Source organism: Syzygium oleosum, unplaced genomic scaffold (assembly GCF_021117445.2).
Source record: "Syzygium oleosum isolate NSW1041296 unplaced genomic scaffold, Sole_v2.1 Sole_v2.20, whole genome shotgun sequence".
Classification (NCBI taxonomy): domain Eukaryota; kingdom Viridiplantae; phylum Streptophyta; class Magnoliopsida; order Myrtales; family Myrtaceae; genus Syzygium; species Syzygium oleosum.
The window spans coordinates 6,540,460-6,568,102 of NW_026607504.1; the positions used below are offsets into that span (position 1 = coordinate 6,540,460).

General features: G+C 41.1%; 4 protein-coding genes across 7 annotated transcripts; 1 reads left to right on the top strand and 3 right to left on the bottom strand.

The window, feature by feature from the left end:
* The first annotated feature begins 483 nt into the window (after window positions 1–483).
* Window positions 484–1,318, top strand: LOC115670485 (50S ribosomal protein L12, chloroplastic-like). Its single transcript, XM_030591785.2, has one exon. It carries the CDS (start codon window positions 528–530, stop codon window positions 1,116–1,118), a length of 591 nt encoding a protein of 196 aa, XP_030447645.1. The 5' UTR covers window positions 484–527; the 3' UTR covers window positions 1,119–1,318.
* A 72-nt stretch (window positions 1,319–1,390) lies between these two features.
* On the bottom strand, window positions 1,391–4,064 carry LOC115670486 (universal stress protein A-like protein). Its single transcript, XM_030591786.2, has 4 exons — window positions 3,786–4,064; window positions 2,172–2,293; window positions 1,958–2,076; window positions 1,391–1,680 (listed from the first exon to the last, which is right to left on the bottom strand). The coding sequence occupies exons 1-4, from the start codon at window positions 3,961–3,963 to the stop codon at window positions 1,572–1,574; spliced, it is 528 nt and encodes a 175-aa protein (XP_030447646.1). The 5' UTR covers window positions 3,964–4,064; the 3' UTR covers window positions 1,391–1,571.
* Window positions 4,065–6,669: 2,605 nt separating this feature from the next.
* Window positions 6,670–17,678, bottom strand: LOC115670483 (uncharacterized). Of its 4 annotated transcripts, none has more exons than XM_030591779.2 (21): window positions 17,312–17,678; window positions 15,215–15,588; window positions 14,316–14,570; window positions 14,046–14,170; window positions 13,889–13,933; window positions 13,713–13,794; window positions 13,474–13,542; window positions 13,223–13,393; window positions 13,063–13,128; window positions 12,609–12,677; window positions 12,377–12,508; window positions 12,204–12,277; window positions 11,630–11,947; window positions 9,850–9,920; window positions 9,686–9,762; window positions 8,864–8,989; window positions 8,742–8,784; window positions 8,601–8,647; window positions 7,959–8,020; window positions 7,828–7,879; window positions 6,670–6,959 (listed from the first exon to the last, which is right to left on the bottom strand). In XM_030591779.2, exons 2-21 carry the CDS (start codon window positions 15,380–15,382, stop codon window positions 6,894–6,896), a joined length of 2,118 nt encoding a protein of 705 aa, XP_030447639.1. In that variant the 5' UTR covers window positions 15,383–15,588; window positions 17,312–17,678; the 3' UTR covers window positions 6,670–6,893. The 4 variants fall into 4 exon arrangements, with proteins under 4 accessions (XP_030447639.1, XP_030447640.1, XP_030447638.1 ...); XM_030591780.2 differs by having other exon boundaries at window positions 9,850–9,923; window positions 11,630–11,905; window positions 17,312–17,677; XM_030591778.2 differs by having other exon boundaries at window positions 9,850–9,923; window positions 17,329–17,676.
* A 6,070-nt stretch (window positions 17,679–23,748) lies between these two features.
* Window positions 23,749–26,105, bottom strand: LOC115670388 (GDSL esterase/lipase At3g27950-like). The gene is made up of 5 exons (XM_056320611.1): window positions 25,859–26,105; window positions 25,016–25,189; window positions 24,639–24,814; window positions 24,249–24,522; window positions 23,749–24,053 (listed from the first exon to the last, which is right to left on the bottom strand). Exons 1-5 carry the CDS (start codon window positions 26,103–26,105, stop codon window positions 23,749–23,751), a joined length of 1,176 nt encoding a protein of 391 aa, XP_056176586.1.
* Between the last annotated feature and the right edge of the window lie 1,538 nt (window positions 26,106–27,643).

Here is a 27,643-nt window from a genome sequence, read left to right on the forward strand (position 1 = left end):
TGACAATGAAAAAGAAAATCCGTTAAAAATTCAAATATAAACTTCACTGAAGGTTTTAATCATGAATTACAATTGAAGATTTGATAGCAAACAAGAAAAAAAAAAGAATTAAGGACATCGAGTTTGAATCGGTCCTCGAAATTTAAGTACATTTGAACAAACTATAAGTTTAAAGATCGCATTGCATATTGGGTTAAAGTTCAAAATTACATTGAACAAATTAAACGTTCATGGATCAAATTGCATATTGAGCCAAAATTCATGGACTTTTTGTATTATTTTTCCACCAGAGAGGCCATCTCTACACAGTAATATCTCTCAAGTTGCGAGGGCAGTTTCGTCCAAACGAAAAGGAAGCCCCCCATCGCGACCGTGGTCGAACTCTACTACTTTACTACTCCTCCGCTGTTGCCTCTCTCTCTCGCTCCTCCCCCCCTTCATATTCCTCTCCCATTCTTATCCTATCTTCTCCTTCTCCTCCTTCCTCCTTCCTCCGTTCTCCTTTCTTCCGTCGCTCTCCGGCGACAATGACAACGGGTCTCTCCACGCTCGCCTCCCGCCCTCCATCCCCTTACCCCACGCCTCCTCTCTCCTCCGCTCACCCTCTCCGAACCCAGCCCTCCTCCGCCCTCCAATTCCCCTTCAGGCCCTCCCCCGCCGCTCCCCTGACCACCCACCGCCCCACCACCACCGCAGTCCACCCCGTCGCCGCCGTCGAGGCCCCCGAGAAGATCGGGAAGCTCGGCGACGAGATCTCCGGCCTCACCCTCGCGGAGGCCCGCGCCCTCGTGGACTACCTGCAGGACAAGCTGGGCGTGTCCGCGGCCGCCTTCGCCCCGGCGGCGGTGGCCGTGGCGCCGGGGGCCGGGGGAGACCCGGGAGGGGCGGCGGCGGTGGAGGAGAAGACGGAGTTCGACGTGGTGATAGAGGAGGTGCCGAGCTCCGCGAGGATATCGGTGATCAAGGCGGTGAGGGCGCAGACGAGCCTGGCGCTGAAGGAGGCGAAGGAGCTGATCGAGGGGCTGCCGAAGAAGTTCAAGGAAGGGGTGTCCAAGGAGGAGGCGGAGGACGCGAAGAAGCAGCTCGAGGAGGCCGGAGCCAAGGTCGCCATCGTTTAGCGGCGGAGCATGGAGGTTCGGAGTACCCAATTCGAGACTATTGATACAGAGACGATAGGAATTGATGGGTCTTTAGGGTTGAAATCGAAATGTGATCTGGGGGGTGGGTTTTTAGTGTAGTTATAGAGGGGAGGAAATGATCGTTCGTTGGGGCTTGAGTTGTATTTGCATCTGTAACGAGGAATTTCACTTCGTGCGAATCTCCGAATCCCTTTTTTGGTCTTTTGTTTGGGATTTCTTTCGAACGTTTGATTTTGCAAAGAGATTGGAGAGGAAATGATCAATCAAAAATCACGGAAGATGAACTTAAGGAGTCAAGTTCTAACAGCCATTACACGGACAACATATGATTTGCATACTCAACACATCCTCGACTCATGGCCTGATGCTTCAAACCTAGAATCGACGACCTATTAACACGATAAAATGGGTCATGCACAAAATGGAAATCAATCAGTCATCGACAGGGTCCTGAGGAGCTTCGTCTGCGGGCCTTTTGATGGTAATGACAGGGCACTCGGCATGCTTTGCGCAGAATTCGCTGACGGTGCCGACAAAAACCCTGTGAGATATGCGTGACAAGATCAGGCTACGAAGTGTTTCAAAGAAATATGGGCGGCGACATGATTTACACAGACAATAGAGATGAAACGACATGTGAGGAGACGTGACAACTAGCAACAGATCTTTCACTCAGCCACCAAGTCAATAATGAGGTCATGAGAGGAAGGTCAATTTGTCTGCAGCCTTTACAGAGACTCCACAGAGACAAGCTCTCGATTTATGAAGATGCAGATGTTCGGCTGAAAGGAGAAGCCGATAAGGCGCTCGATATTTACCTTTGGAAAGGGCCAAGACCCCTGCATCCCATGACAAGTAGATCAGGCCTAACTCGCTTCACCTCATGACAGATTACCTCTTTTGGATCTCCTTTCTTGATCCATGCTTCACATTGTACCTACATCATGACCGCATCATAAGAAAAAGAACGTCCAAAATATTACCATTGGCAATGTTCATTCAGGAAAAAGAGAGAAGAAAAGTCTCCAATACCCCGATTTCATGACATCTATTGACAAAGTACTCCAGTAGATGAAGTCCTCTCGCCTTGTCCCTCTGTTTCATGCTCTTGAAATCGTCTGGAGATGCATATATACTATCCATATCATCAAAACCTATGGCGAAGGTAAAGTAAGAGGGCATTTATCAGTTGAAGCAATAGTCAAAATCAAAGGAAGAAACAAAAATTAGCCTCCCCGCAAGATGAAGAGCGTGATGAGTGAGGATGCAGGATTTCCCCCAAACAATTCGCCCAAGGCAACAAGAACTGCTGAATCAAAAGGCACGACTGACTTATTGCCATACATTTAGAAATGCCGCTTGCCACCCCGAGTTTGACAAGCAAAAACCCACACTGATCGTTCTATGAAGTACTTCTTATAGAATCGATTACAAACCTGTTGGCTGGGAATGATTTTGTTTATCTAGCGGCGCAGCATTCTAAAGGAAGATAAGACTCTCCAGAGCCACTATGCAAGAGTTCTGAGCTTGGACACCCAGTCCAGCTTTACCATCAGCGCATATATGGGATCAAATAATTCAAGGGCTTTCCAGCTCTTTAAAAACACTAATCCTTTTCCATTTTGACTAGAGGCCTAGAATTAGTAACTCAAGTTTTGCATTCTGTAAATTAAAACTGCAGAGCTAAATACAAGGGCTCATGCCTCAAATAAGAGATGGGAGAGATCCATACAGATGATCATGCAGTTCTACTATGTTTTGGTCACCAGCATGACACACATCACAATATATCAATCAGAACATTCCATCAAATCCAGACAAGGATGAAGTGCTGTGTACAACATGCCGCATCTCTCTCATTCAGCATGCCGCCCACCTTCTTCCTAAACACCGAAATCCCACCCATCCCTTTTGGAAACTTCTCGAAGTTAGAGAGTTGCTTTGGTGAAGGAGACGACAGGCAGTGACAAACCGATCTAACGATCCATGTTGTCCCTCTCCAATCCTGCAAATCATCCTTACCAGGCAGGCTATTCAAACACAAGGCTTGGTTAATCAAAGAAGGGGCCTGGTGTAAGGTCATCTGAACTTCTTTTTTGGCAAAGGGGAAGATGGGTGAACATCAACCGCCGTTGCCGATTCACTTCGAGAACGGAACCAGAGCACAAGATTTCAAGCGGCGGCAAAAAAATCCGACGTCTGGGGTCACTGAAACTCGGACTTAGGCAAGGGGAGAGTATCGAAATACCATATGCGACGTGCACAGAACATCCACAGCGTCGGTGCTCCGCCGATGACGACGCCCTCGGGATATAAGATGACTAGAAAACACACAGCCGCCGCCGACAAGAGGACACACTCTAAAGCCTCTCAACGCACACACCAAAACCATTCAACCGACAGGCCACGGATTCAGTTATCGTCGGACGGTTAAACCATGCCAATGTCCATCGTCGCGGCGAACGCGACACGGAAATCGATCGTGCAGGCGATACTACACGAGCTAAGCCGGAGGCATTCAGGCGAAGCCAAAAGCCAGCCGCAACAAAACTAGGAGGCGTGCACGGCATGTATCCTCCGATCGAACCAGACAAAGAAGCACAAGCGCGAAAAGTCAGAGAGAGAAGGAGGGAGGGAGGACCGGACCGTCTTCGTCGGGGACTTGGACGTGGAGGAAGAGGAGCTTGAAGCCGGCGGTGTTGGAGCGGACGATCTTGTGGAGAGTCCACTCGAAGGCTCCTCTGCTGCTTATCGACGCGTGCGGGTACCCCTTGATCGTCGATTCGTTCACTCCGATCATCACCCGGGTCGGGTCGCCCTCCATCTCCTCCCCCTGTAACAGACTGTACTCTCTCTCCCTCCCTCTGCGCCCCGCGATGATCTTCTTCTTCTTCTTCTTCTTCTTCTTCCTCCCCCTGGTCGGAGCTAGAAGCAGCTACGCGCGGGGTCTGTTCCGTTCTCGTGCTCTCTCCATCGTCTCTTCCTGATATATATTTTTTTTTTTCCGTGGGCCTATTGTGATTGTTGCCGACGCGATGCGCACCGGGGCGCACGGTAGCAACGACGGACGCGGGTGCGCTAACGTGCGCCCCGGGGCTTAGGGGGGCCACCCGGCGAATTTCAAATGACGTGTCCTCGTTTGGCGCGGCTTACGGTGTACGCCGCTCGTCCCGAGCCCCGAGGGGAGAGGGAAATGCCCAAAATGCCACTCCCTTTGTAGCCGCTGTGGTGGGCCTGACCAACTCTGAAGAGCCGGGTCGGTAAAAAATGTTCCGGGTCGGGCGTGGATAACGGATATAATCACTCTTAGGGTGCGTTTAGTAACTTGACAAATAGTGACTATTCAACGAATGATTTTTTCGATTCGTGCCCGGAAATAATTTCGAGTATTTGAAGGCGTTTGATAAATGTCCAAAATTTCTATTCCTAGAGTAGAAAAGAACAAATGCGTTTGAACTACACAAAATTTCGTTCCCAAATAATATTTTAATAATATTTTGAATTGTTTAAAAAAAAATTTCTTTTACTTTCTTCTTGGCCATGGCGGTCCGCCGCGACCGGCCACGCCCAGTGGGTCGGCGACGACGGCGAGGCTCGCCGCTCGATCTCGGGCGAGGCCGCCTCGCCCAGCGGCGAGGGTCCAGCCTCGCCCTCGCCGGCGAGGGCCGTGACGCCTCGCCGGCTCCCGGGCGGCGCCGCGCGCGACGGCGGCCTGGCCACCAGAAACAACACACAAAATAAGAAAAGAAAAAAAAAAAAAACGATTCTCAAATTGTGCGAGAAACAAGAAGAACTTTTTTTACTTCTGTTTCTCTTCCAAAACGCTTTCGGCACAAATTTTTGCAAAAATGTGCCGAGGAACAAAAAGTTTACCAAACGCATTTTGTTCCCAAACTATTTGGGAACAAAAGAACAAATTTTCACTATTTGGCACGTTACCAAACGGCCCTTAGTAACTTGACAAATAGTGATCGATTCTATTTTTTTATTCCCGAGAATAAAAAAAGAACAGAAATCATAAGTAAATTTTTTATTTTTGGGCACAAATTTACACAAATTTGTTCCCAGAATCAGTTTTGGAACAGAATCAATAAGAAAAAAAGTTGCTTCTTGATTCTAGAAACAAAAATCATAATTGGAAAAGAAAATTTTTTTCAACATTGCAAAAGTGCTTATTTCAACTTTCAAGGGAGTTACTGATTTCAAAATATACTTATTTTAGGCTTAATAAGTGACTAACGACTCCCTTTATCTTCAACAGCTTCCATTCTATAATTTGAAGGATCAATTTTCATATTTGTAATTTCTTCTAAAATAAAAATAAAATAAAAAACAGAGAAGCTCAATTAAATATGAAATCCGGGAAATGACTTGAGCATAAGCTTGACTTGACATCCGGGATGTGCATCTCAAGTAATCATCAAGCTGAGCCCAAATTGCTCGCGAAATAGCGTGACAAAATTTCGCCCCTATCGGGTCCGATTGGTACACCCTTTTAACCCGTTGCGATGCTATAGCTGAACCATAATATCAGTCCATCAACCCAATGCTTACTCTCATTTCAAGAACTCCCTCAATAGTGTATCATATATTTGTTTATCGGGAAAGCTTCATCGCCATATTCAATACAAAAAGATGTTTCCTCTGGATCAAGAGAGATCAGAAGAAAGGACGCTATCGTTAGCTCACTTTTCATACTCACTTCAATTGCTAGTCAAAAGGGAATCTCGATTTTGGCCTAGGTCAATTTTTATGAATTGAAGTTTCAGTCTTCTCGAGAGCAAGAGTCCGTGGTCTTCCGCGATCTATGTGCATATTTAAGTTCGTGATTGAAGTTTCAGTCTTCTCAATTTGTATGTATCTTCACTTAGCCTATTTCTCAGTATCCATGCTAAATAATATAGATAATGACACAAACAGTCCATGAACTTTGATCCAATATGCAATTTGATCCCTGAACTTTTAATTTGTTCAATATAGTTCCTGAATTTTAACCAAATGTGCAATATGATTCTTGAACTTTTAATTTGTTCAATGTAATCCCTGGACTTTTGACACTACATTGAACATTTTCATATAGTTCAAGGACTAAATTGAACATGTACCAAAAGTCCAGAGACTACATTGAACAAATTAAAAATTCAGGGACCACATTGTACATTGGGTTAAAGTTCAAGGACTACATTAAACAAATTAAAAATTCATGAACCAAATTACAGATTGGACCAAAGTTCAATGACTGTTTGTATCATTATCCCTAAATAATATGAACTTGGCCAGACTCTTAGTTCAATTATGAAGATTGCATGAGCTCTTGCCGTTCGCAATCTGAACAACAAGTCTAAAGACTCGTCTCCATGAGATTGCAATGCCACAGCACAATCTGTATGAGATAGAGCTCGAACTTAGTGACGTCTATTACTCAAAATTGCCCTTCCATATATGTGGATATTAGCATAAAACGAGGACCCTTAAGAAACAAGATGAAATCCGCTAGAGGAATCTGAATCAGTTCATACTTCACTGTACATTTTGATATAATTATAGGTCTTTCTGATTTATTGATAGACTCAAGGAATGATATGACAAAACTCGGGTATAAGCGTTACAAACCATCACACATATGGTACAATGAAGTAATACAATGGAAGGAAGAAAAAAAATGCCCCTGTACCTTAGAAGTACCTTGCGCTTGCAAATCAAACCTACTGTTGCAAACAACAAAAAGAAGAGGTGGCGGTATCAACATTAGCATCATACTTCGTTGTCCTTTCTTAATCTCTCTTCTTGCTTCACCAAAAAACTTAATTGTTTCACTAGCTGCAAAGCATCACGTTTTCAGTCAGACATCTCACCACTCTGAAGACATAATTTATGACAGTAATTTCCAGGAACTGAAACAAAATGCAATCAGTAAATCACTCCTAAATGAAGAAAAGACCAAGAGAAAGTGAAAGAACTGGCAGTGATTTGTTATAAAGACAACAGAATTGGTCTTCTTGATTTTGCAAGGGATAGAGGATATGTGAGAAATAAAATGTCACCCAAATGGTTCTCAAATTAGCTGAGAATCTTGGAAGAGCTTTGGTAAAGACTGCGTTAGCATGCTGATCAGCAGAAGGATATAGATCCACCAATAATTTTGATTGGTAAGCATAATAATGATGCTTATCGAGAGAAGGTTCTCAATAACATGGTAAAGATCCAACTACATGGCCATGTTTGGTTGTCCATAAAATTGTTCGTCATATGGTGAATTATATTCTATCATCCGGTGTCCAGTGAATGCCAATATAGTGGATATAGTCAACATACACGATCTCAACAGAGTGGATTTTCTCTACAACTCTCTCTCTCTCTCTCTCTCTCTCTCTCTCTCTCTCTCTCTCATGGGTCGCCGACCTTAGCGTCTGTGACCACTGAACTGAAGTCCATCCCTTTCTTGAGAAATTACCTTCAATACTTTTATATTCTCTTTTTTCTCAAACATAGTCATATTTCTGAAAGTATCTATCCGTAAATGTGACCATTCACAAATGGGAGATAAGAAATCATTTCAATCTGATCATATTCTATTCCCTGCAACATGTAGGTTGCCAAATGCTGCTTTATGCACAGTAGAGAGGGTATCTCCAACAATAGTTGAGCAATCCAATGTATCCAGAACCCAACAAGGGAAAAACACTACCTGGGAATTTTTCGTTCTCTGTCTCTGCAATTCCTCATCCAACCTCTGAACACTGACATTTAAAAGGACTTTTAGTAGCATATTAATGAAGAGTAATACAACGCAATTGCAAGAAGCAGGAACTGACTTACCTCTGCTGCAGATTAACCAGCTGAGACTGCAATTCTCTCTCCTTTGCAGAAGCAGGACTCATCTGAAAATTAGGAAATGGACAAATGTTCGACAGTGATAAACAAGACTAAACCAGTTGTTGCCAGATAATGTAATAGAAAAACAGAGTTAATGTAATTGGGTGGTGACAAATGGAATTTTTCTTTCTTTAAGTCAAAGATGACAAATAGAATTTAGTTGCTATTTAGATTGATCTACCATATCTTTCCATGCATATCTGTGAAGAAAACAGCATTACTCATGTTAAACAGAGATGTGTAATAAGGATTTTTGAGACACAAATCTGACTATTCCACATGCCCAGAGAGTGAATGAGCAACGCATAATTGCTACACATGGTGACAGTCAAACACAGCCATCGACCATGAGTTGATTGCGTTGGCCATTCCAAGTTCTTTAACCACAGGATAGCACAAACACTATTCTCTCTGAAAGCCATATTAATGAGAATGCTTTGGTAGAGTAATGCAAAAAAGTTTGTACGAAGCAACATTTTGCATACTGACTATTAAATTCTTTGCAGTTTCCCCAAAACATTAGAGGGTAAAACAAATAGAAGCTATCATTTCCCAATATTTGAAATTTGAAGAGATGGAACGAACCTGCAGTTGTTCACTAATACCAGCCTCAGCAATTTCCAGAGGCTTACCTGTCTCAAACAGAGGTTGGCAAATATATATATAACAATAAATTAGAAGGAGGAGGTGGAAGAAGAAGAAGAAGAAGAAAGCAGCATGAAATACCAGATACTTGCTCCACATATTTGATCATCTTAATAATTTCATCCTGTCAAAATTCATTTCGTTAGAAGTCAATTGATGTACTATGTCAGACACATCAGTCGGATTGAATAATAAACACATACTCTCTGCGTGATGTTTTGCTGCAAAATACCCTGCAACGATGGGAGGAGTGTGCCGGTAGCAATGTTTGGGGATGTGAAATTGGATGGCCCACTGCAACCAGTTCCAAATAAGCAGCTGACAGGACCCTGGACCACAAAAAGAGGATGACAACAGTTACAGCTCCTTCGCATTTGTGAAATTAGGACACCGTATACTCTTAGACCACAATACTGTAAAAAGAGCAGTATCTAAAAGTTCTTGAAAATTTAAGAGCACACACGAAATCTACACAGGTGATAAAACATTTTCGATGCCAGAAACATTCAGAAAGAATCGTATAAGATATAGGACATGAAAATTGGGTATGGCCATAGCAGATGCCCTTGACCTGAGACATAGAAAGAGCTATGGTTCAGCAGAGAAGAGTACATCAAATGCACCATATACCCTTTGTAAAGTCATTTCACTCATTCATTGTGACGGAAAGGTCGATTATTTTTCTATTTCTCTTAAATCTTTCTGCACAAGATCCCAAGAGGTAAATTCGACTTTTTTTCTCACCGAACTTGTACAGCCTATCTACTTTTGAAACTAAAAAACTTCTGTATGATCAGACAAAACCTGCGAGCATGAACACTTTAATGGAACCGAAAAGGCATGATCTGCAAATTCAATCACTAGCAACCTAAAGATTTAGGTTCTCCAAAGAATAATTAAAAACTCAAAGCGTAGTTTCAAGAACATCGCGCAGGTCTAAGATTGTATAGAATGATACCCCCAAAAAATAAAAAAAATTCACAAGGGCTAAGGCCAAGAGTAGCCCATAGTTGGGAATGGATTACCTTTGCACTAAGATCTGCCGACGTGACCTGAAAACGTCCCTTACGCTGGACAACGCCAACTTCAGATGTGTCTTCAACTAATCATTCAAATGAAAGAGAATATGAAACACCAGACTTATCTCCATTAATTACGAGAAAGAAAAGAAAGAATCACTGGAACACACCAGGTGATGCGATATCAGAATCTTTCTTCTGGCGATATAATTCAGATTGGTACTTAGGCTGTTGATGATCCCTTCTAAAATAGCCAGAAATGAATGTCAGCAATAGTCTTGAAGTCATAAGCAAGCAAATAGTTAATTCTATGGCCAATGAGGCAAAGAAAGAATTGGGTTAGACTAGATCCAATTAATCTAGTTACAATTTTATACCACAATCAAAGAGCCTAAAAAGGGGTTCAAGAGAAATCGCGCCCTTTCCTCCATGCCACAGAAACAATCTTTAAATTCAAAGGTGTGGCTGTGCTCATCTATTCCCACCAAATACACCTCGCATGCAAAAGCAACTTGCACTAGTACACATCCTCTACGTGATCATATATGTTCCTTTATGTCTACTACTGGGGTACAAACAGATTCTCAGATAACCAGATTGCGCAGTCAATATAAGCTCAAAGACTACTAATCTATGGTCAACAAGCCAATAGTATTGACCCGCATAGCTTCTTGAAAATCATGTCTGCTACAAACTAGGCATGTGAATGATTCAGATTATCTGGCTACATTTTGATAAGATGACAAATTCAAGACTCAACTTTGTCAAACAATCACCTCATATAATGTCTATTCAATTTATCACTGTCATTTTCTGTAGAAGTCCGTTTTCGTCGACTCTTGTTCACATATCATCGAGTCTTGTTCACATACTATTCTGACATTAAAGTTCATTCCCCCTTTTCCCCTCTTTTCTTCTCTTTAACTGAAATTCATCTCCACCTTTTATATCCCCACTATGCAAATTAGCATTTAGGAAACCCCAACACATGACCCAGATGCACTGGTTCACATCTGGCACCTAACTTCCCAGAAATTCCATGCCTTCTGAGGCAAAGACATATCACTGTTGTAGGTAGGTAAATTTGGAGACCGGATGGAGACATTGTACAGTGATTAAGTGCCTAGGATATCAAATAACTCTGTCAAAAGAGTCGAGGGAGTGGCTAAGTGAAATGGTAATATCAGATAATATCTGCTGCAAAGAGACAACCAGCAATGACCAAAATGGTGCAGATGCATATAGTGCCAACTTCATGTGCTACCATAACGAATGTGCAGGCACATAGATACACGCAAACATGAGAGAAGACATCCTGAAGATGCTACTTTCAAGACAAATTGCACGTACTAAGAAAACTCGATGTGATCTACTTAAAAAAGAAAAGAGGGAAAAAAGCAGATTCCCCTTTCCAATTGGCCAATTTCCTATGCATGCATGAATGTCACAACTTCCGAAACAATTCGTTCATCAAGTTTTGGATAAGCAATTGGGTTTCATTTACAGGACCTCTTCTTTTACATTGAATCATTCAATCACTCACATGCCATCCTCCTTTTGGTGGTCGCCAGTGTTTCACCCTTTTTATGTATATGTATCCATATATAGTTGTTTTCACAGTGTTTCACCACATACATAGTATAAATGCATATATAAATATATTCCCCGGTGGCTTAGTTTAATCAAATTCGTTGATGAAATTCCAAAAAATATTCTTTCATTCCTCATTCGCTTAATGCGAAGGTTAATATATTAGTGGACTTTCTCATTAAACGAAAATGGCATTGCTCACTTTGCTAACACCAAGCTAAGAAAGCACTTCATCATTAATTTCTTCTACTTACCAACCAACAAATTATAGCTAACCAGGTCGTTTTGAGAAAGTTGTAGCAGATAGTTCACAAATGAAAGAGGCAAAGAAAGATAGTCATGTCACTACAACAAAAATACCTCTTCACATCAACAAAAGCAAGCTTCTCAGGTGAAGGCGTGTTATCCGCCTGTTGGGGACCGCTCAACAGTTTCTTGTCCTCAGGAATGACATGAGGTGGTAGACTGCCACTTGGCCCAAGATGATCACCCTCATTTTTACGAGATTCAGTGTCAATAGCTCTTGATGAACATTGTGTTGGAAGCTGTTCTTCAATATCAGATTGACTACCTTTAGGTGAAGATTTTGTAGGAAATTGCTCTTCAGAATCAGATCGAGTACCTTTCCAATTTGGACTGGTAGCATTAACATCAACCTCACGAACATCAAAACAAGCTCTACATAATAGAAAGAAGAGTATGAAATTGAATATCGGTTTATAAAGCCAATGCAAAGAAAGCGACAATCAAATAGTTGTTTCTCGGTTTAAAAAGCAGGTACAAAGGAATCTTCCCATTAAGAGTCAAGGAATGTTTTGACGAATTCATTTAAGCCCAGGTGAAGGGGAAATGAGCCTAATCTATGTTCCCTGCTTAAATATTGTAGATGCGAGTGTGCACAAGAGGGTAAAAGGTAAAATAAAGTTAATCATACTTCAGTGCTTGAACAGGTCTAATTGGAAATGAAGCAAGCGAATCCTCCAAATCATGTAGATTTTCAATAGTGTCCTGGAAGAGATGAACATTGGCCATGAGAAGAAACTCAGAGCCTAGTGAACCAAGGAATAAGAACATGACAAGAGACCCCGTGATGGTCAAAATCAATACCCTCTTGTTAGGGGCAACTTTGGTTTGGTCAATGATATTGGGAGATAGCCTCTCTGCTGGAATCCCAACATCCCAATGTCCATGCTTTTGCTTGACATCTTCGACATTTGGATTGATATCATCATCCTGAATCTGCAGTTAAAGTTCTCACTTAAGATGTATCTTTGTTACCTATGAGCTAGGAGTTTCCCACCAATCGAGCATGGACTGTGAACTAGAAAAAACTACGTACCAGAGCAGCCTGACTTTTTAAATCCTCTAAGTTGAAGTTCCATGCGCTGATGCCTCGTATGTATTCTTGCTGCAAGGCAACAAGTATTACTCATGTCACTGAGACTCGATCAGAACATCCAAATGAAAACTATTTCAGAATTTTCAATATGAGGATATCTCCATCATCAGTAAAACATACAAGCAGTTTGATCAACAGATTCTACAAATTTCTAGATTCATAATATCAACGGTCCTAATGTGGGTACAGGTCAAAAACCAGTTTGATCTTTTAAAAAAGTCCTCCCAGTAAATGTGCGTGTCTATGAAGAGAAGACATGTTAACAGCCCACTGCAAACGTATAGCCTTTATGATAACCATAAAATAATGATTCAAGCAATGTGTCAAATCAGATAACTAAAAACATGTCAATAAGTATAACCTAATGTCTTTAACACAAAAAGTTGCTACCCACCTGTGACAATTGCTCCTTATCTTCATAGAGGGCTTTGTTCTGTACGAGAAGATCAGCCTCTTTAGCCTGAAATTAACACTCAAGTTAGAGGTAATAATATCAGATACGCTACTTGTGAGAAAATTCTAAGAGTATGCAACTTTCTCTCCAAGCTACAAACCTTAAGTATCCTATAACGATCGCCTAACGGAGCAAGCCCTTCAAGAATGGTCCGAGCTAGATAATTTGCAGCACGAGCACGCTTAAAGAAGGGGTGCTTCAAAAGTTTTTCTGAAGTTGGACGTTTCTTAGGGTCCTTCACTAAGCAAGTGGCCACCATCTCTTTGAAAGACTGAAAGTAGGGCAGTTAATACAATTTCAGTACTTGAAAATTATAGAATTAGATCCAACAGTACCACCTAAATAATCCACCTTGGAGAATCTCTTGTCTCTTTCATAGTCAAGGCCTGGAGGTGCATTCTGTAAGGTCATCAGCAACACCTGCACAAGGGACTCTATCAGGGAAAAGCAAGGAGATAACATACTCTGCTAAAATTGCAAGTTATTAAATAAAGTGATGGCCAACATATAAGGGGGTAGATTAGGCACTTCTTTTTCAATTTCGATACATGTGCTCTATGATTAGCTATTTAAATTATGATGTAGAGTACCTTCATCGGCGGATACTTGGAAAATGGGGCATGGCCATGGGCAAGTTCAAGTGCTGTTATTCCAAAAGACCAGATGTCGGCTCTGTTTAGAGAAGCAAGTGCCGATACCAAATCAACTTTCCATAGGTAAAACAAGAAAAAAGGGTAAGAGAGTATGTAGATCAAATTCCACTCACTTAAAGTCATATCCATGCAGCTGTTGCATAACCTCAGGAGCCATCCTAAAGATAAAGAAAACAGACATAGGACATTTAGCGTAATTCTGCCAACATAAATTAACTACAAAAATAAGGAATAGGTTAACATCATATGAACGAATGAGGGGTAAACTACCAGCAAGGTGTCCCAACAAAGGTGTTTCTGGACCTCTGCCTATCCCCAGTATCAAACATACAAGCAGAAACGCCAAAATCTGCTAACTTGACAAAACCATCTTTGTTGACTAATATATTCCCTGACTGCATTAGATTGTAGAAAATCGACTTATAAATAATCGTTCAAGTAAAACAAAAAAAAAAATAGAACTATCCAAAAATATGATGAGACAACAGGAAAAAACCTCAAACATCAGAATTGGATTAAAGAAAATTGGTGATATAGTACCTTCACATCTCTATGAATATGCCCATGGGAATGAAGATACACGAGAGCTTTGAGAACCTCAAGCAACAAACTAGCGATCACAGGCTCTTCAAAACCTTCTGGAAAGGCAGATTTCATAATGTGCAAACAGGATCCCCCATTCATGTATGGCATCACAACCCAAAGACTCTGGCCAGCGGTGAAAGAGCAGTGAGCTCGTAAGAGATTTGGATGACCGATCAAGCTCATTGTCTGCACTTCCCGCCGAATACCGTCCTGCACAAGTCTCGAAACATACACATATAAGAACATTGTCAATACTAAACAACAGGTTCAGCACCTAAGTTCAATTACCCTTACTCAGCAAACAATTGTACGGCATATTTTATGCTCGAACAATTTGGTTACACCCCAAAGGCAATTCTGAAGCATACAAACTATTTTGACAAAAAGAAAATATGGTATCACAAGCTAACAGTTCCGAAAACAATGCAAATGACTTCTGCTGTGACACAAAAAGTTCTCATCAAATATGGAAAATAAGGAATAAATGCTCTATTTTTCTTCAATTCATTATAAATTAAGTAGTTGAAACACTGAGTACCATGAAATTGATAAGTGAAAGTAGATTAATTTCCATTATTTGATAAATGTAAAGTCATTCGAGACATACATGGGAAACTATAAGAAAACTTTTAATATAAGAATGTAAAGTCATTCCAGACATAGGAGGAAAGTATAGACCTCTTCATTGTATGAATGCAATGCTAAAGTTTTGCACAATTTATATGGCTGTTGCATCTGTGCACAGTTCTATACCCATACCCCCCACCCCTCCTTCTTTGCCACACAGCATCGCCCTGGCCCCCCAACCCCAACACACACACTCACAGAGAGACAGAGAGAGAGAGAGCACATACCAAGTCGTTGTTGCACTTTTCAAGATCAAGAACTTTGACTGCAACAGTCTCATTTAATGGAATGCAGAGAGCCCTAGACACTGTGGCACTGACACCTTCACCAACCTCCTCATACAACTTGTAGTCCTTTGCATCGACGGGGAACTTTTTTTCAGGGGCTTGCTCCATGATTATTTTTATTCCGCACCCCTAGCACTCTTCTGATCCCAGACATGCAATAGACCAACAACCATATGTGATAGCAGACTTTAATCTGATGTGGCGTTTTTTCCAGTTTGGTAGCATTTTATCTTTGCTCAAGAAAGATCACTAGCACGTCCCAGCGACCTCATTGGAGCACCTTCTTACTATACGGCAAGCAGAAGCATCACATCCTGAAAGGATCCATTCATCACATTTTCTAAGAACTCCATATAATTATGGCAACTCTGTATATATTGCCTAACACTGACACAAAACATGTTCAAGAATCAAAACTGTTGACAGGCAAAACTTAAACATTGAAAAGAATATCCATATGTACTGGAGGCAATGCTTCAGCAGACAAACAAAGTAACAGGGGCTCGAATCCACCTCTAATATCCAGTGAAACCACAAGAAAACATTATTAGCCCACCCAAAGGAACCCCCCTAGACAGTAGCCGATATCCTTAACTTCCACGAGGAGCTCAATTCATAGATTTTCAACTAAGAAACAAGCAAAAGCTCCCAAAATTAAGCAAGAAAGTGATTCCACCATTTTCAAATTAAGAAAGAAAGCATCATCACGGTTTTTCAGCAGGTGAACCACGGGATGTACTTTTGAAACGCATTAAATAACAGAGGAGCAACCAAACAGATAAACATGGCATCATAAAGGTTCATTGTTCCTTGGCCAAATTAAAAAGTTTCATCACTCCCTTTGAGAATATTTCTAGACCTATTGTCCTAGTAACCCTAATCATGGTTTCTCCAATATCAAGACATTGATTATGCGACCAAAAGTCATCCAAAAATGTCAACACTTTATTGATTTTTCTTGTCCAGATCGTCCCGTATACTAATAGAACATGCTTATGCAGTTGGCCCAGTAAACAAGGAGGATGGCAACACTAACAAAAGTTTCTGTGTATATGAGATAATCTGGTAGCTAATTCAGCACCGACAGCTATGTCTGCTCAAGCAATCCTTTACTGGCTTACATCTGTTCGGCCATTCCAATCCATTTTGCAGCAAGCAGTTCACTTTGTATGCTGAATGAGACTGCTGCAACAAATCTCGGTCTACCGCCTGAGCTATTCATAGAGAAAATTTTCCTATTCAATGGGTGTACAGCCAACAATGGGTAATAAACAACCTTTCTCACTCATCTTAGAAATTGGTAGGATGAATAAAACTAACTCCATACCCTTTAGGAAGTGCTCTGCAATACCAATGTCTTTGAAGAATTTGTACTTTTTAAAACTTGATTTGCAATGACCATGAAACACCACTTATCTATATGCAACGTCAAAAGTCATATTCACCTTGTTTCCATATTTGATCAGCCTGCTCGAGGAACAACAAGTAAATTGCCATCCCCATTTCCAGAATACACAGTTAGACATGACCCTATGCAGGACAACTCGCCCATTCCCTAACACAAGCACTCATCCATGGCCTCAAGACAACTCCTTTTTGCGTAACCACTAAATTCAAGTTCTCGTTATATCTCATTCAGGAACCCTGCACTAATAGTAAGCAAAAAAGATACAATACTGCCACAGTTTCCGTATTCGCCAGTCCAAACTGATCCGCCAGCCCAAACTGATCATCTTAAACAACTTTAATAAAAAAATAAAAAATATGAGTGCCCCCCACAAGAAAGCCTTCGATGATCAACTAAAGAGGCTATGCTTGCACCAACCAAGCTCCAATCCTATACATACACCGCATAAATTCACCATGTACGAACTCGAACACATACAAACAACTGCTACATAGCAAAACCGATAAGACAAGCGCACTGACAAACACAAAACAATCGCAGTACAAATCAATCAAGCCAAAAAATAACACGGACCAAATCAAATGCGCGAGCGCGAGCGCCGCGGATTCCAACACCAAAAAAAGACATACCGACACAAGGACTGTACCGCGCGGAAGCTGCGCGCAATCTCCGTCGGCCACCACAAGCAGTCCAGCGGCGGAACTGAATCGGACCAACTCCGCCCCGTGAAAAACAAACTCGACGGCGGCGACGTCTACGACGACGGCCGATTCAGCCGCTACTTCCGATTTCGCGTCCGGAAATGCTCCGGCGAGCTCAGCCTCGGCATCAACGACGGCTCCGCCGCGCGCCGCCGGATGAAACCAATCTCCCTCCCCCTTCGCGAGCTTCGAGCGATCACCACTGCCGAAGTCCCGGCGATCCCCCAAATCTTCCCAACGTTGACAGGCGAAAATGAGAAGAAAGCTGCAGACCTTCTCAATCCCCTCCCCTCCCCTCCCCCTTTTTTTTTCTTCTTCTTTTAATTTCGGTTGCAGAAAAAATCGTATCCGTAACTGGAGATTGAAGACGAAGATGAAGGAGAAGAAGAAAATAATAATAACAATAATAACAATAAATAATATCAGAAAATAAAATAAAAAGGCGAAATCGGAGATCTTTTCCGTTTTCACAGAGGCAACTTCGGCGAAGGCTGAAGAGGTAGCGGGTCCCGCCAAGAAATAAATTTTTTTTAAATTTATTTACTTGAGAAATGAAATTGATTTCTCCTTAAAAATTGCAGGTGGGGTGATAATTTTACCCACGAGAGTATTTTACCTTCTTATCGAACACGACATGATTTATCGAGAAAACCCAAAAAGACCGACTCTTACGCCGGACGACCGACTCTCGCAACAAGACAACTCTCTACCTGTCGTGTGATTCAATGCGTTTCCAATCGTACTTAATAAAAAAATACATTTTCTTTTCAATTTGTGGAAACTCATTTGTAATAGCAAAATTACAGCCGGCCGGCCAGCGGACCGCCGGGGCTCGCGCGAGCGGGAGCTGCAGCCCGGGCACCGCGAGCACCCGCCCCGATGTGATCCCCGCGCGGTGGCCGCACCAAGCAAAAAAAATAAAAAAAAAAAATTCAAATATTATTAAAATATTTAGAATTTGAAACGATTCTTTTCACTTAATAAAATTTTGAATTTATCAAACGCCTAAATTAATGTAAATAAAATTCTTCGAAGCCAGATTAGCCCCTCGTATGATTCAATCGTTCCAATCGTACTTAATAAAAAATACATTTTCTTTTCTTGTGGAAACTCATTTGTAATAGCAAAATTACACCAGCACAATTTCCCCGAAAGAAGGCTTTATTTTAATTTTCCAAAATTACAAAGGGATGAGTATATTAGAAGTCTTTAAATCTGCCATCAAAGTGGAATCGAGTTCTGAAACTTTTAAAAAAGTGCAAATAAGTCCTAAAATTTGTTACAAAATGCAATCGAGTCTTAAAACTTTCGAAAAGTGCAGTCAAGTTCTAAAACTTGTCAAATTAATCCAATCAAGTCTTTCCAACGACTGCACTTTCCGAAAGTTTTAGGTCTGGATTGCACTTTCGCGATAAGTTTTGGAATTTAGTTTCTCTTTTCGAACAATGATCGTCTTTTATTGGTTCGCTTTTTTCACGTACATACTATCGTAATTTATCATTATTTTTTTCTAGCAAGAAACATTCTTTTTTTACGTTTTTCCAAGTTTTGGATGGAAAACAAAGCGAAAGCGGAGATATTGGAATTATCGGCGATATATCGAGCAGAGAGTCTGTTAGATCGCGAGGGCGGCTATGCTTGCGTCACCGCAGAGGGCATGCAAAGTTGGGTCAACCGCGATTGGGCATCTGCTGATTGGCGGATATCCCTTTACTTCAAAAAGAATAAGAGCCCGAGAATTATTCGAATATATTACCAAAAGGAAAGAAAGAATTTTTGGGGGTGATTTTGACTTTCGAGTTGGGGAAAAAGTCGGTGAGAAGGAAAATGAGTTGAGAAAAACGTGCAAATAATCATCAATTTTTTTAAAATAATTTAACATTATCGGATGACTAATCTGAATTAACTAATCAATCATGGAATTAGCTATATAATGGTCGAGAAGCTTTCTTTGCATGTAAAATAGCAAAATTGAGTCGTTGGGATGGATTTGCCCAACCGGACACCGGTATAATATACGTGCTTATATGTATACATAAAATAAACAAGTCAAGATAATTTATCGTATTTTATGAATTTTTTTTTGGTCGGTATACGTGCTTATATGCATACATATAATAAACAAGTCAAGATAATTTTATCGTATTTTATGAAAATATTATTGTTAAAAAAAAACATATCGATAGTATTTTGTGTTTGGTTTGGTAAATGTATGGTACGATGCTCTCGGGAGAACACATGTATCTTTCATAATATGGAGTTCTAGAAAGATGATCCAAATGATGGTAGGGATCTTGGTCCTTCATGAGTATCGTATTACAACAGCCGAGTGTCCGGTTTGACTTGGCACAATTGACTTTGCTTCCAAGTTAAATGCACGACCTAATTTTCAATATAAACCACTCAAAAAACACTTCGTGATTATCAACACTTTCGGCTATCGATTTCTCTTGTAATTTTTACGAGTTGAAAATTTAATTTTTTGTATGGCGGGAAGGGAATTAAAATGTAAAAACAAGGGGCATCTCGATCGGATAACAATTAACATGGTGTTGAAGTTATTTTTTGTAACTAATAGATCTGTTGAATCGCGCAATTTATTTTATGTTAATGGGATTGGAAATTTCAATGTGACAACCCACAATCTATGGACCATAGGTCGAATTGAATATGAGGAGTAACGACGGTGCAAGACGAAGGAACATGGTTAATAGAGCAACCGTGAATTTAGTGCTAGATTGTGGACCATAGTTGACTTTTAGTATGGCATGCTGCAGGCAACAAAACAAATGGAGAGTAAAAACGTACAAATTAGGCGACATTAGAGATGACGTTAACTAGGCGACATTAGAGATGACGTATTTCGAGAACATCTAAAATTTTCTTTAAAATAGATTAACATTAATATGATTGCGCGCTATTTTCGTAACCAATATTGACAAAGAGCACTCCATGTTAATTTAATCGATTCATTGTGACCGAATAACATTGTTACGATTTCCTTTGGGCAACAACTAAGAATACTCAACAATTAATATGAATCTCATTTTATTTAATCGGATTTTGATACGATCCGGATAGGATTGAGTTTTTTTTTTTTCGTAAATTGCGAGTCAATTAAACACCCTTTTAGACAATAAAGTAACAATGGCCCAAATCATAAACCTAAACTTCTTGGTAATCAATTAAACATCTGTTAAATCATTATAGCATGTGCTGTGGCACACCCTAATCTAGTCAATCTTTTCATTGATCCATCAAATTCTCGTTGCTCGCCGAGAGTAATATATTGAGCGCACCCTCGTGTCTATGGGCGGAGCCTAATTGGATATACACGAACGGAATGATCCGCTCTCAATCCGCTCCTAAAAATGAACGAACGAGACGTAATTTCGTCACCGGCGAAAACGTGCAAGTATAGATCGCCGCCGACAGTGGAAACATTTTCGCTAACTATTCTTCTAAAAGATACAGACAATGATCTCCGCGTAATTGGCGCGACTGCCAACTCATGTATCCTTTCGAGCGATTAATGTACGAATTATAAAAAAAAAAAATTTGAAAAAAAAGGAAGACAGAAATTGCCGGTGGGGCCCGCTCCACTCATTAGCGACAACTTTTACGACCTTTGTCCGAGATTGATAGGACACGTCCGCGTTTTCGATTGGCCAAGCCTCTAAAATCATCGCGCGCATCCCCCCCCTAATCTTGTCCCCGTCAATTCTCGTGAAAAGATTTTTCTGGGAATCTCCTCATTTTTATTATTTTATTATTATTATTATTATTATTTAATATTTCACATTACTCTTGGTATTTCGTATTGAGAAAAACAAAAAATACATTGCCATCCTCTGTTTCGCAAGAAAGCGTGGGGGGCGTGGGGGGCGTGGCAGGCATATCGCACTTCTGCCAATCCATGTGTCTCGACGCTTTGGAATCTCCTTTTGCTGCCCAACTTTTCCCTTTCCTTTCAAATCACACCTTTTTTTTTTTTTTAATCTTTTTTGGCCCCGTGTTTGAATGAGGCAATTCACGTCGCGAGAATTATTCCTCCCCCGTCGCTTCGGGGATCGCGTTTCGTTAAGTGTCACGTCCCGTGACGGCTCATAGATTGGCCGACGCCATCGATTTGACGGAACTATTCTATAACGTGAATGATTCGGAGGGAATTTATCGTATCAATAAAGATAGATCGAGATGTTGTACGATAAATGATTTTTTTGTCGGGTAAAAGGAAATGAGCACGAGAAAAACTATAATGGCCTGATTACCAGCAGCATGGCCTATGGTTGGATTGAGGAGACGATTTTCCTGATTTTAGTCATATATATCGCTTGGAACAATGTGTCAACGAGAAATACCTTCATTATAAGTATCCTAAGCATGGATTGTTGTTAATAGTGAAATATTTTTCACTAATTCCCAATTTTTTAAGTGATAAAAACGATTGAAATTAGGAAGATAATCTTTAACTGATTAGAATGATTCTCTACGAACCAAACAGAAATGAACTCGCTTGAGTCGGTGGGTCAACCCGGCGAAGCCACGCTCGTGTTGGACCTAATTTTGTTCAAGATGAAAACGATCAACTATCAATAAAGTCGCATACCAATTTTTCGAGGCGGTCCTAGCCTCGGTCAAATGGGCCGTGCCGGACGTTGTTTACAAGCCCCTTTCCAAGGTAAGCCATCCGACCTTCGTACTCGAAGGGCTTGGGCGAGTTCGGGCCAACACTCACGTCAAACCCAAATACAGCAAATGACGAAGTTCACATTTATATGCCTCATCAACATCGCTCCTACAAATGAAAATTTTGCACATTCAGGGAATGAAATTTAGTCAACAAGAAGTAAGATCTCGCCAATGGGCTTTTCGTGCGTTCATTGTTTGGGCCACTTCGGCCTCCTCTCTTCCTTTCTCATTGCCGTTCTTGAGCTACGTCCATGGCGTCCTCTAACGACCACAACCTCGACTTTTACATTCTTGCATGTTCTTTTCCCCCTTTTGCCGTTCTTGTTATGTTTTCTTTTCATTCTTGTGTGTTGCTGGGTGACATGGTATTGCCTACTGACCTCACGAATCATGTAAAAAGCAATCAATCTCGTGCAAGAAACCGAAAGAACCGTGCTTTTATTGAAAATTAACAGCTGCTACATCGAGACTGCCTTCACAGCCGAAGTCTCAGGCTTATTCAAGATGTCTTGTTACGAAAGACCAGTTCTCTGCTCGGTAAACAGGGCACTTTTTTGAGGCATTTTGATATATGAAAATTTCTCCTTTCTGCCATCCGTGAGTCTATGGAAGAGTTGGTGCAGTCGCTCACATTGCTTAAGAAGGCTTTCGGGATGCATGCTGATGCCCCTGGCCAGCAAAACATGGTTGCAGGAAAATGTCTCCCCTGTTTGGAACAGCTCTAGAAAAATGGGTCTAGACTGCGTGCAGTGTTATGCAATATACTAGGCTGCAGAACTCTTTGAAGAAGCACCAAGAATTTTGGAAAAGGAATGTGGACCATATCACCCTGACATTTTAGGTGTGTGCAGCAATTTGGCTGGCACGTATGACGCAATGGGCATGTATGACTATTTGTTTTTAGCTTTACCAATGATTCTGACCATCTAACTTGATTTTCTGCGATCTTGTCTCCATAGCATCTGTCCTTTCTGGGCCAAACCTCATGGTTTTATCGTCATCTCCAAGTCCTCTGATAGCTTAAGTTTGAATATTCTTTAATTCACTCAATGGCTTTTCATTTGCGCTGCTGCCAGTTTTTTTATGGATGGAATCAAGCCGGCAGAGAATCAGGTCCCCAAGACCGTTTAATTCATTGTTGTATGACTAAAAGTCTTTTTCTACGAGTAGTTCCCCGCTTCTTATTAACCTCAGTAACAGTATGCACAGGTTGGACAATGCGATTGAAATTTTGGAGAATGTTGTTGCCATTAGACAGGACAAACTTGGGACAGCGGCTGTGGATGGCAAGAAGCAAAGGTTGGCCGAGTTGTTGAAAGAAGCTGGAAGGGATTGAAGCAGGAAGTCCATGCCTCTGGGAACTCTACTTGATACTCACTCTCGCATCTTAGAAGATGGTGGCATCAAGATACTGTGATCTTGACGATGTACATACTTTCATAGGCATGAAGCAAATTCAAGAGAGGAAGTACATAAGCAATGTGTTTCCGTTGAATAATCTTTATAGCAAAACAAACATAACAATTAGAAAGCCACACCCGTCTGGATATCTAGCTTGGTATGGGGTATTGAGCACGTTTATGGTTTGGTATTATACGTCATTTTTTAAGCAACCCTTGTATTATTTTCCATGTGAATACTACATGACGTGCTCCGACAGGAGTTATTTTTATTCAGTAATTAATGACCAGAAAGAAGAAAAGAAAAAGCAAGATGTTTCGCACTCTTTCCTTCGCTTCTTTCGGACTAGCATTGCAGATCGGTACAGGTGGGTCAGACATGGAACCATTGAGGATGCATGAAGCTATCCATGAATTGGCTGCATCTGTGAAATGTATGTCGTCCCAGCTAATTCGATCCCGAGGGTCGCCACAAGCAGCTCCATGAATGGTGGTTCCATTCACTTGTGCTGACAGTCCACACATCACGAATGTAGGCACGAAGGTACCGCAGCAGTAGTTTAGTGGATCAACAAAACCTGTCACCAGATTTCATCAATGGTCAGAACACAATCTACACGCCTCAGTAGTATTAGTCTAACTAACCATTAGGCAAAGAGGACCTCCTGTTATTGCGGATTGCCTAGTTTCTCTCTACGTTTACTTTACCTCATAGATTTTCTCATTAAGTGTAGCCTGAGAGAGCTAGTACCCTTTGATATGCAGAAGATTACCTTGATTTTTAGCATCACTTGTCAGTGATAGCTTGGCCGAATATACATCGACGTATGTGAATGCCGCCATGGAGAGATTGTTTCTTAGCTGGTGGTGCACCCTTTCTTTAAGCTGCTGATTGAATACTTTCACTACATTGTTTTGATAAGCAACGCAACCATTCTGGTCAAGGGTGCCATTTCTAAATTTAAATGGTAGAGCCATGAAAGGCAAGCATCCAATTGGACCGGTGTTATGTATCCAGAAAGCTCTTGCTCCTTCGCCATAGAGTTGCTGAAATTAAATAACGGAAATACCTTAAGGAAAGCAGTATAAAAAATAGCAACTTTGGTGCATTAATGTTAGGCTCTCTATGGATCTCAGATATTCTACGACTGCCCATAACTTACTTGTATTGCTGCATCGAATACGTCGAGGATGCCTGGAATTGCAGCGACAATTTGATCTACTGTCATGTTCTGAAAGCCAAATGTAAGATCGTTCTGTCCTATATCAAATGTGTAGAGGGCCTTCGAGAAATCATCAGGATGCGGAAGGGACATACTGCCGCACTTTTCGATCATCCCTGAATTTAATGCCATTTTTTGATATGTCGACAGTCTTTACAAAATTATTCAGCTTTGTGCACAAAGAAACTGGAGCAAATGCAATTATGGGGACTCTTAATTGGATTAAGTGGCATATGCGGATTACTTGATTGATGTGCCATAATTCTGGCTAATGAACTGCAGAAAGTTGAAGAAGGATATAATGGCTCACAATTAACTCTTATAGAGTTCTGTTGTGCGTGATTTGAACTGTTTGAATTGGGAGATCTGAATCCCAAGATCAAAAGGGCTGAAAGGACCAGGTAGAATGGAAGAGCCGCCGGTGGCGAAGTTTGCGCCACGTCGAAAGTTTGTTCCTATGGAGTCCAAGTATGCACTCACGTATGGTAGTCCTACTTGATGGGGTTATATCTGAAATTGAATCAGAATAATCATACAGATAATAGAAAAATTGACACACAAATTTACCTAGGTTCACTCCAGAATAGGACTACGTCCTGGAAAGGGATTCCACTATGATATTTAGGTTTTCAACCACAACCACTCATTGCAATGATCTCTCATACAAGTACAATATATAGAGGACTTATAATGGGCTTAAGCCCAAGCCTATCCAAATCCCTTTAATCCCACAACAAACGGGTCAGCTTAAAACATAAGCCCACTGTCCGGTCAGCGGGACCCCCGTTTCGGGGCACTGCCCCCGAACCCCCGCATTCCGTGCGCAGGGGTCACATGTTGTCGGATCATACTTCGGTTTCCCTAAGCTCATGTGGGCGTGCCCGGTATGAGAAAGAAGAGTCCCCGAAGTATTCGCCAACTCTACTTTCTCAGCTGCAGAAAGTCAGATGAAACCGATTATGCATCAGATATTTTACGAATGTCAACCTCTAATCACCTTTATCAAGGCATCTTTTTGTCAAAACAGTGAACTTCTAGCAATCAAAACTGTTCATCTTGACCGATGAAATTAACCACTAAAAGTTTCCCTCGGTGCAGGTTCATGGGATTCATATCTTGCTCTAAAGAAACCGATGACTCAACTCTTTCAAATAGTCCGCTAAAAGTCTTACTTATGAAATCGAGGATGACATGCCCGTTGGATAATCTCTTGGGAGGATGGCCCAGGTTTGTTTCGCCATAGGGAGGTGGACTTTGAGTAAGTGCAGCAGAGCGGCCTCCAGTGTCGGAGTTTGAATCCCCGAAGTCGTAGATAGCAGGAAAGTTGCAGCTAGATGAACTGCCAGACACCAAGTGCCTTTGGGTCAGTGCCAATCCCGAAACCAGCAGTCCCAAAATGCTGAGCATTTTTACAAATGCCATACTTCTTTCTAACTGAACAAAAGTAAGTAATATTTACGCTGTTCTTGTGTAGATAAGTAATATTTACGCTGTTCTTGTGTAGATGTGTCTAATGGCTTTTCCAAGACCTATTTTATACTCTGCTAAACGCAAATGGCGACAGGCGAATAAAGGGCGGCCGGGAGTTCACATAAAATAAGATGATTGGGTTCATGGAATCGTCTCTAGTTTCATGCCGCCGGACATTGGATAGGACAGGTTAAATATTCCATCCCACAACTTGAGGACTCCTGAAAATTACAGAACTGAAAGGGAACGAATAGGATTTTAGAAATAGGAAAAAGAATGAAGTCTTCTAATTGCAAGCTTGGACTTGGATCAACATCTTTCTTGATGCTTTGTCTCATGCTTGCGAAGTTATAATCGACGGCGCAAAGTTGTGGTCTTAATGAGAAGAGGAACACATGGTGGGAAAGTAGAAACTTCTGTGTTCTTTGCCTTGACATTGCGTCAGCTTTTTTCTAATCTCGCCCTTCAATAAAACTTACGGCTGGCGAAACTCATAAACATTTACCTAAGTATCCCAAGAAGAAGAAAAAAAAATGGAACAACATATTTAGCCAAGAATAGGTATCAAATGATATTGATGACAGATCAATTACCTCGGCACATTGATCTGTCTGATAATGACAACTTAAACAGGGGCATATTCACTCATTTCTAGGATCGGCAAAGATGCTCTCTTTTAACCTACCGGCTCCCTTGTCTGTTTAGATGAGATGACATCTTTATCATGGTTCATATTTTTCTTAAAATGTGCCTTACACATCGGGTAAACTGGCAATCTTTAGTGATCTGTCTGCCTATGAAATGAATTATGATTTAGGTGGGGGTGGGGGATGAACAGATGACACATGGTTTTTCAAATGGTTTTGTGCTCACATCTGGGTCTCTTGAACATGGAAGTTTAGATTAGGATGGTTTTCAACTTATGTATTGGCTTTCCATTTCAAGTTCTCCTAGTGTTTCTTTATCCCTTCGTAGTTATGGTATCTAGTCGGCAGTAGAGTTAGATCTCCAAGTGCTTTAAGTTCTTTGTTCTATGATTTAGTTATCTTTGGCTCGAGTGGATCCTTCTTATTTACATCTCTAACAATTTGCACAGGTTGGACGAGGGGATTGAAATTCTGGGGTATATTGTCGCCATTAGAGAGGAGACACATGGGACAGCAAACCCTGATGCAGATTGAACAAAATGGGAAGGGATTGGAGCAGAAAGTCCAAACTCTGGGAACTTTACTTACAGTAACTCTTGCATCAAGGTACTGTAATTCTGATGATGTATTTATCGTTTGTGGCCATGAAGTGAAGTTGAGAGTAGAAATACATAAGGCTGTTTGTTTGTGTTGGAAGAATTCTTTAAGCAGAAGCACAGGAAAGCCACGCCATGCTGGAATTCTAGCTTATTGGTGTTCGTTATTGAAAGCACGATTAAGGTTTGATTTTGTACGTCATTTTGGAAATAAAGAACAGTCACATTTTTG

Bases quoted from the DNA above. Each gene is read 5' to 3' on its own strand.
- LOC115670485 (XM_030591785.2), top strand. From the start codon at position 528: ATGACAACGGGTCTCTCCACGCTCGCCTCCCGCCCTCCATCCCCTTAC.
- LOC115670483 (XM_030591778.2), bottom strand. From the start codon at position 15,382: ATGGAGCAAGCCCCTGAAAAAAAGTTCCCCGTCGATGCAAAGGACTAC. The intron at 13,543-13,712 runs GTACTCTACATC...TCCCTTGTGCAG, and splicing joins CCAAGTATCCGCCGATGAAG to GTGTTGCTGATGACCTTACA. The intron at 13,394-13,473 runs GTGGATTATTTA...CCCTACTTTCAG, and splicing joins GAGACAAGAGATTCTCCAAG to TCTTTCAAAGAGATGGTGGC.
- LOC115670486 (XM_030591786.2), bottom strand. From the start codon at position 3,963: ATGGAGGGCGACCCGACCCGGGTGATGATCGGAGTGAACGAATCGACG. The intron at 2,077-2,171 runs GTATTGGAGACT...GTCATGATGTAG, and splicing joins ATAGATGTCATGAAATCGGG to GTACAATGTGAAGCATGGAT. The intron at 1,681-1,957 runs GTAAATATCGAG...CATATCTCACAG, and splicing joins GGTCTTGGCCCTTTCCAAAG to GGTTTTTGTCGGCACCGTCA.
- LOC115670388 (XM_056320611.1), bottom strand. From the start codon at position 26,105: ATGCTCAGCATTTTGGGACTGCTGGTTTCGGGATTGGCACTGACCCAA. The intron at 24,815-25,015 runs GTTAATTGTGAG...CATTAAATTCAG, and splicing joins CACAACAGAACTCTATAAGA to GGATGATCGAAAAGTGCGGC. The intron at 24,054-24,248 runs GTAATCTTCTGC...ATCTGGTGACAG, and splicing joins AAGTGATGCTAAAAATCAAG to GTTTTGTTGATCCACTAAAC.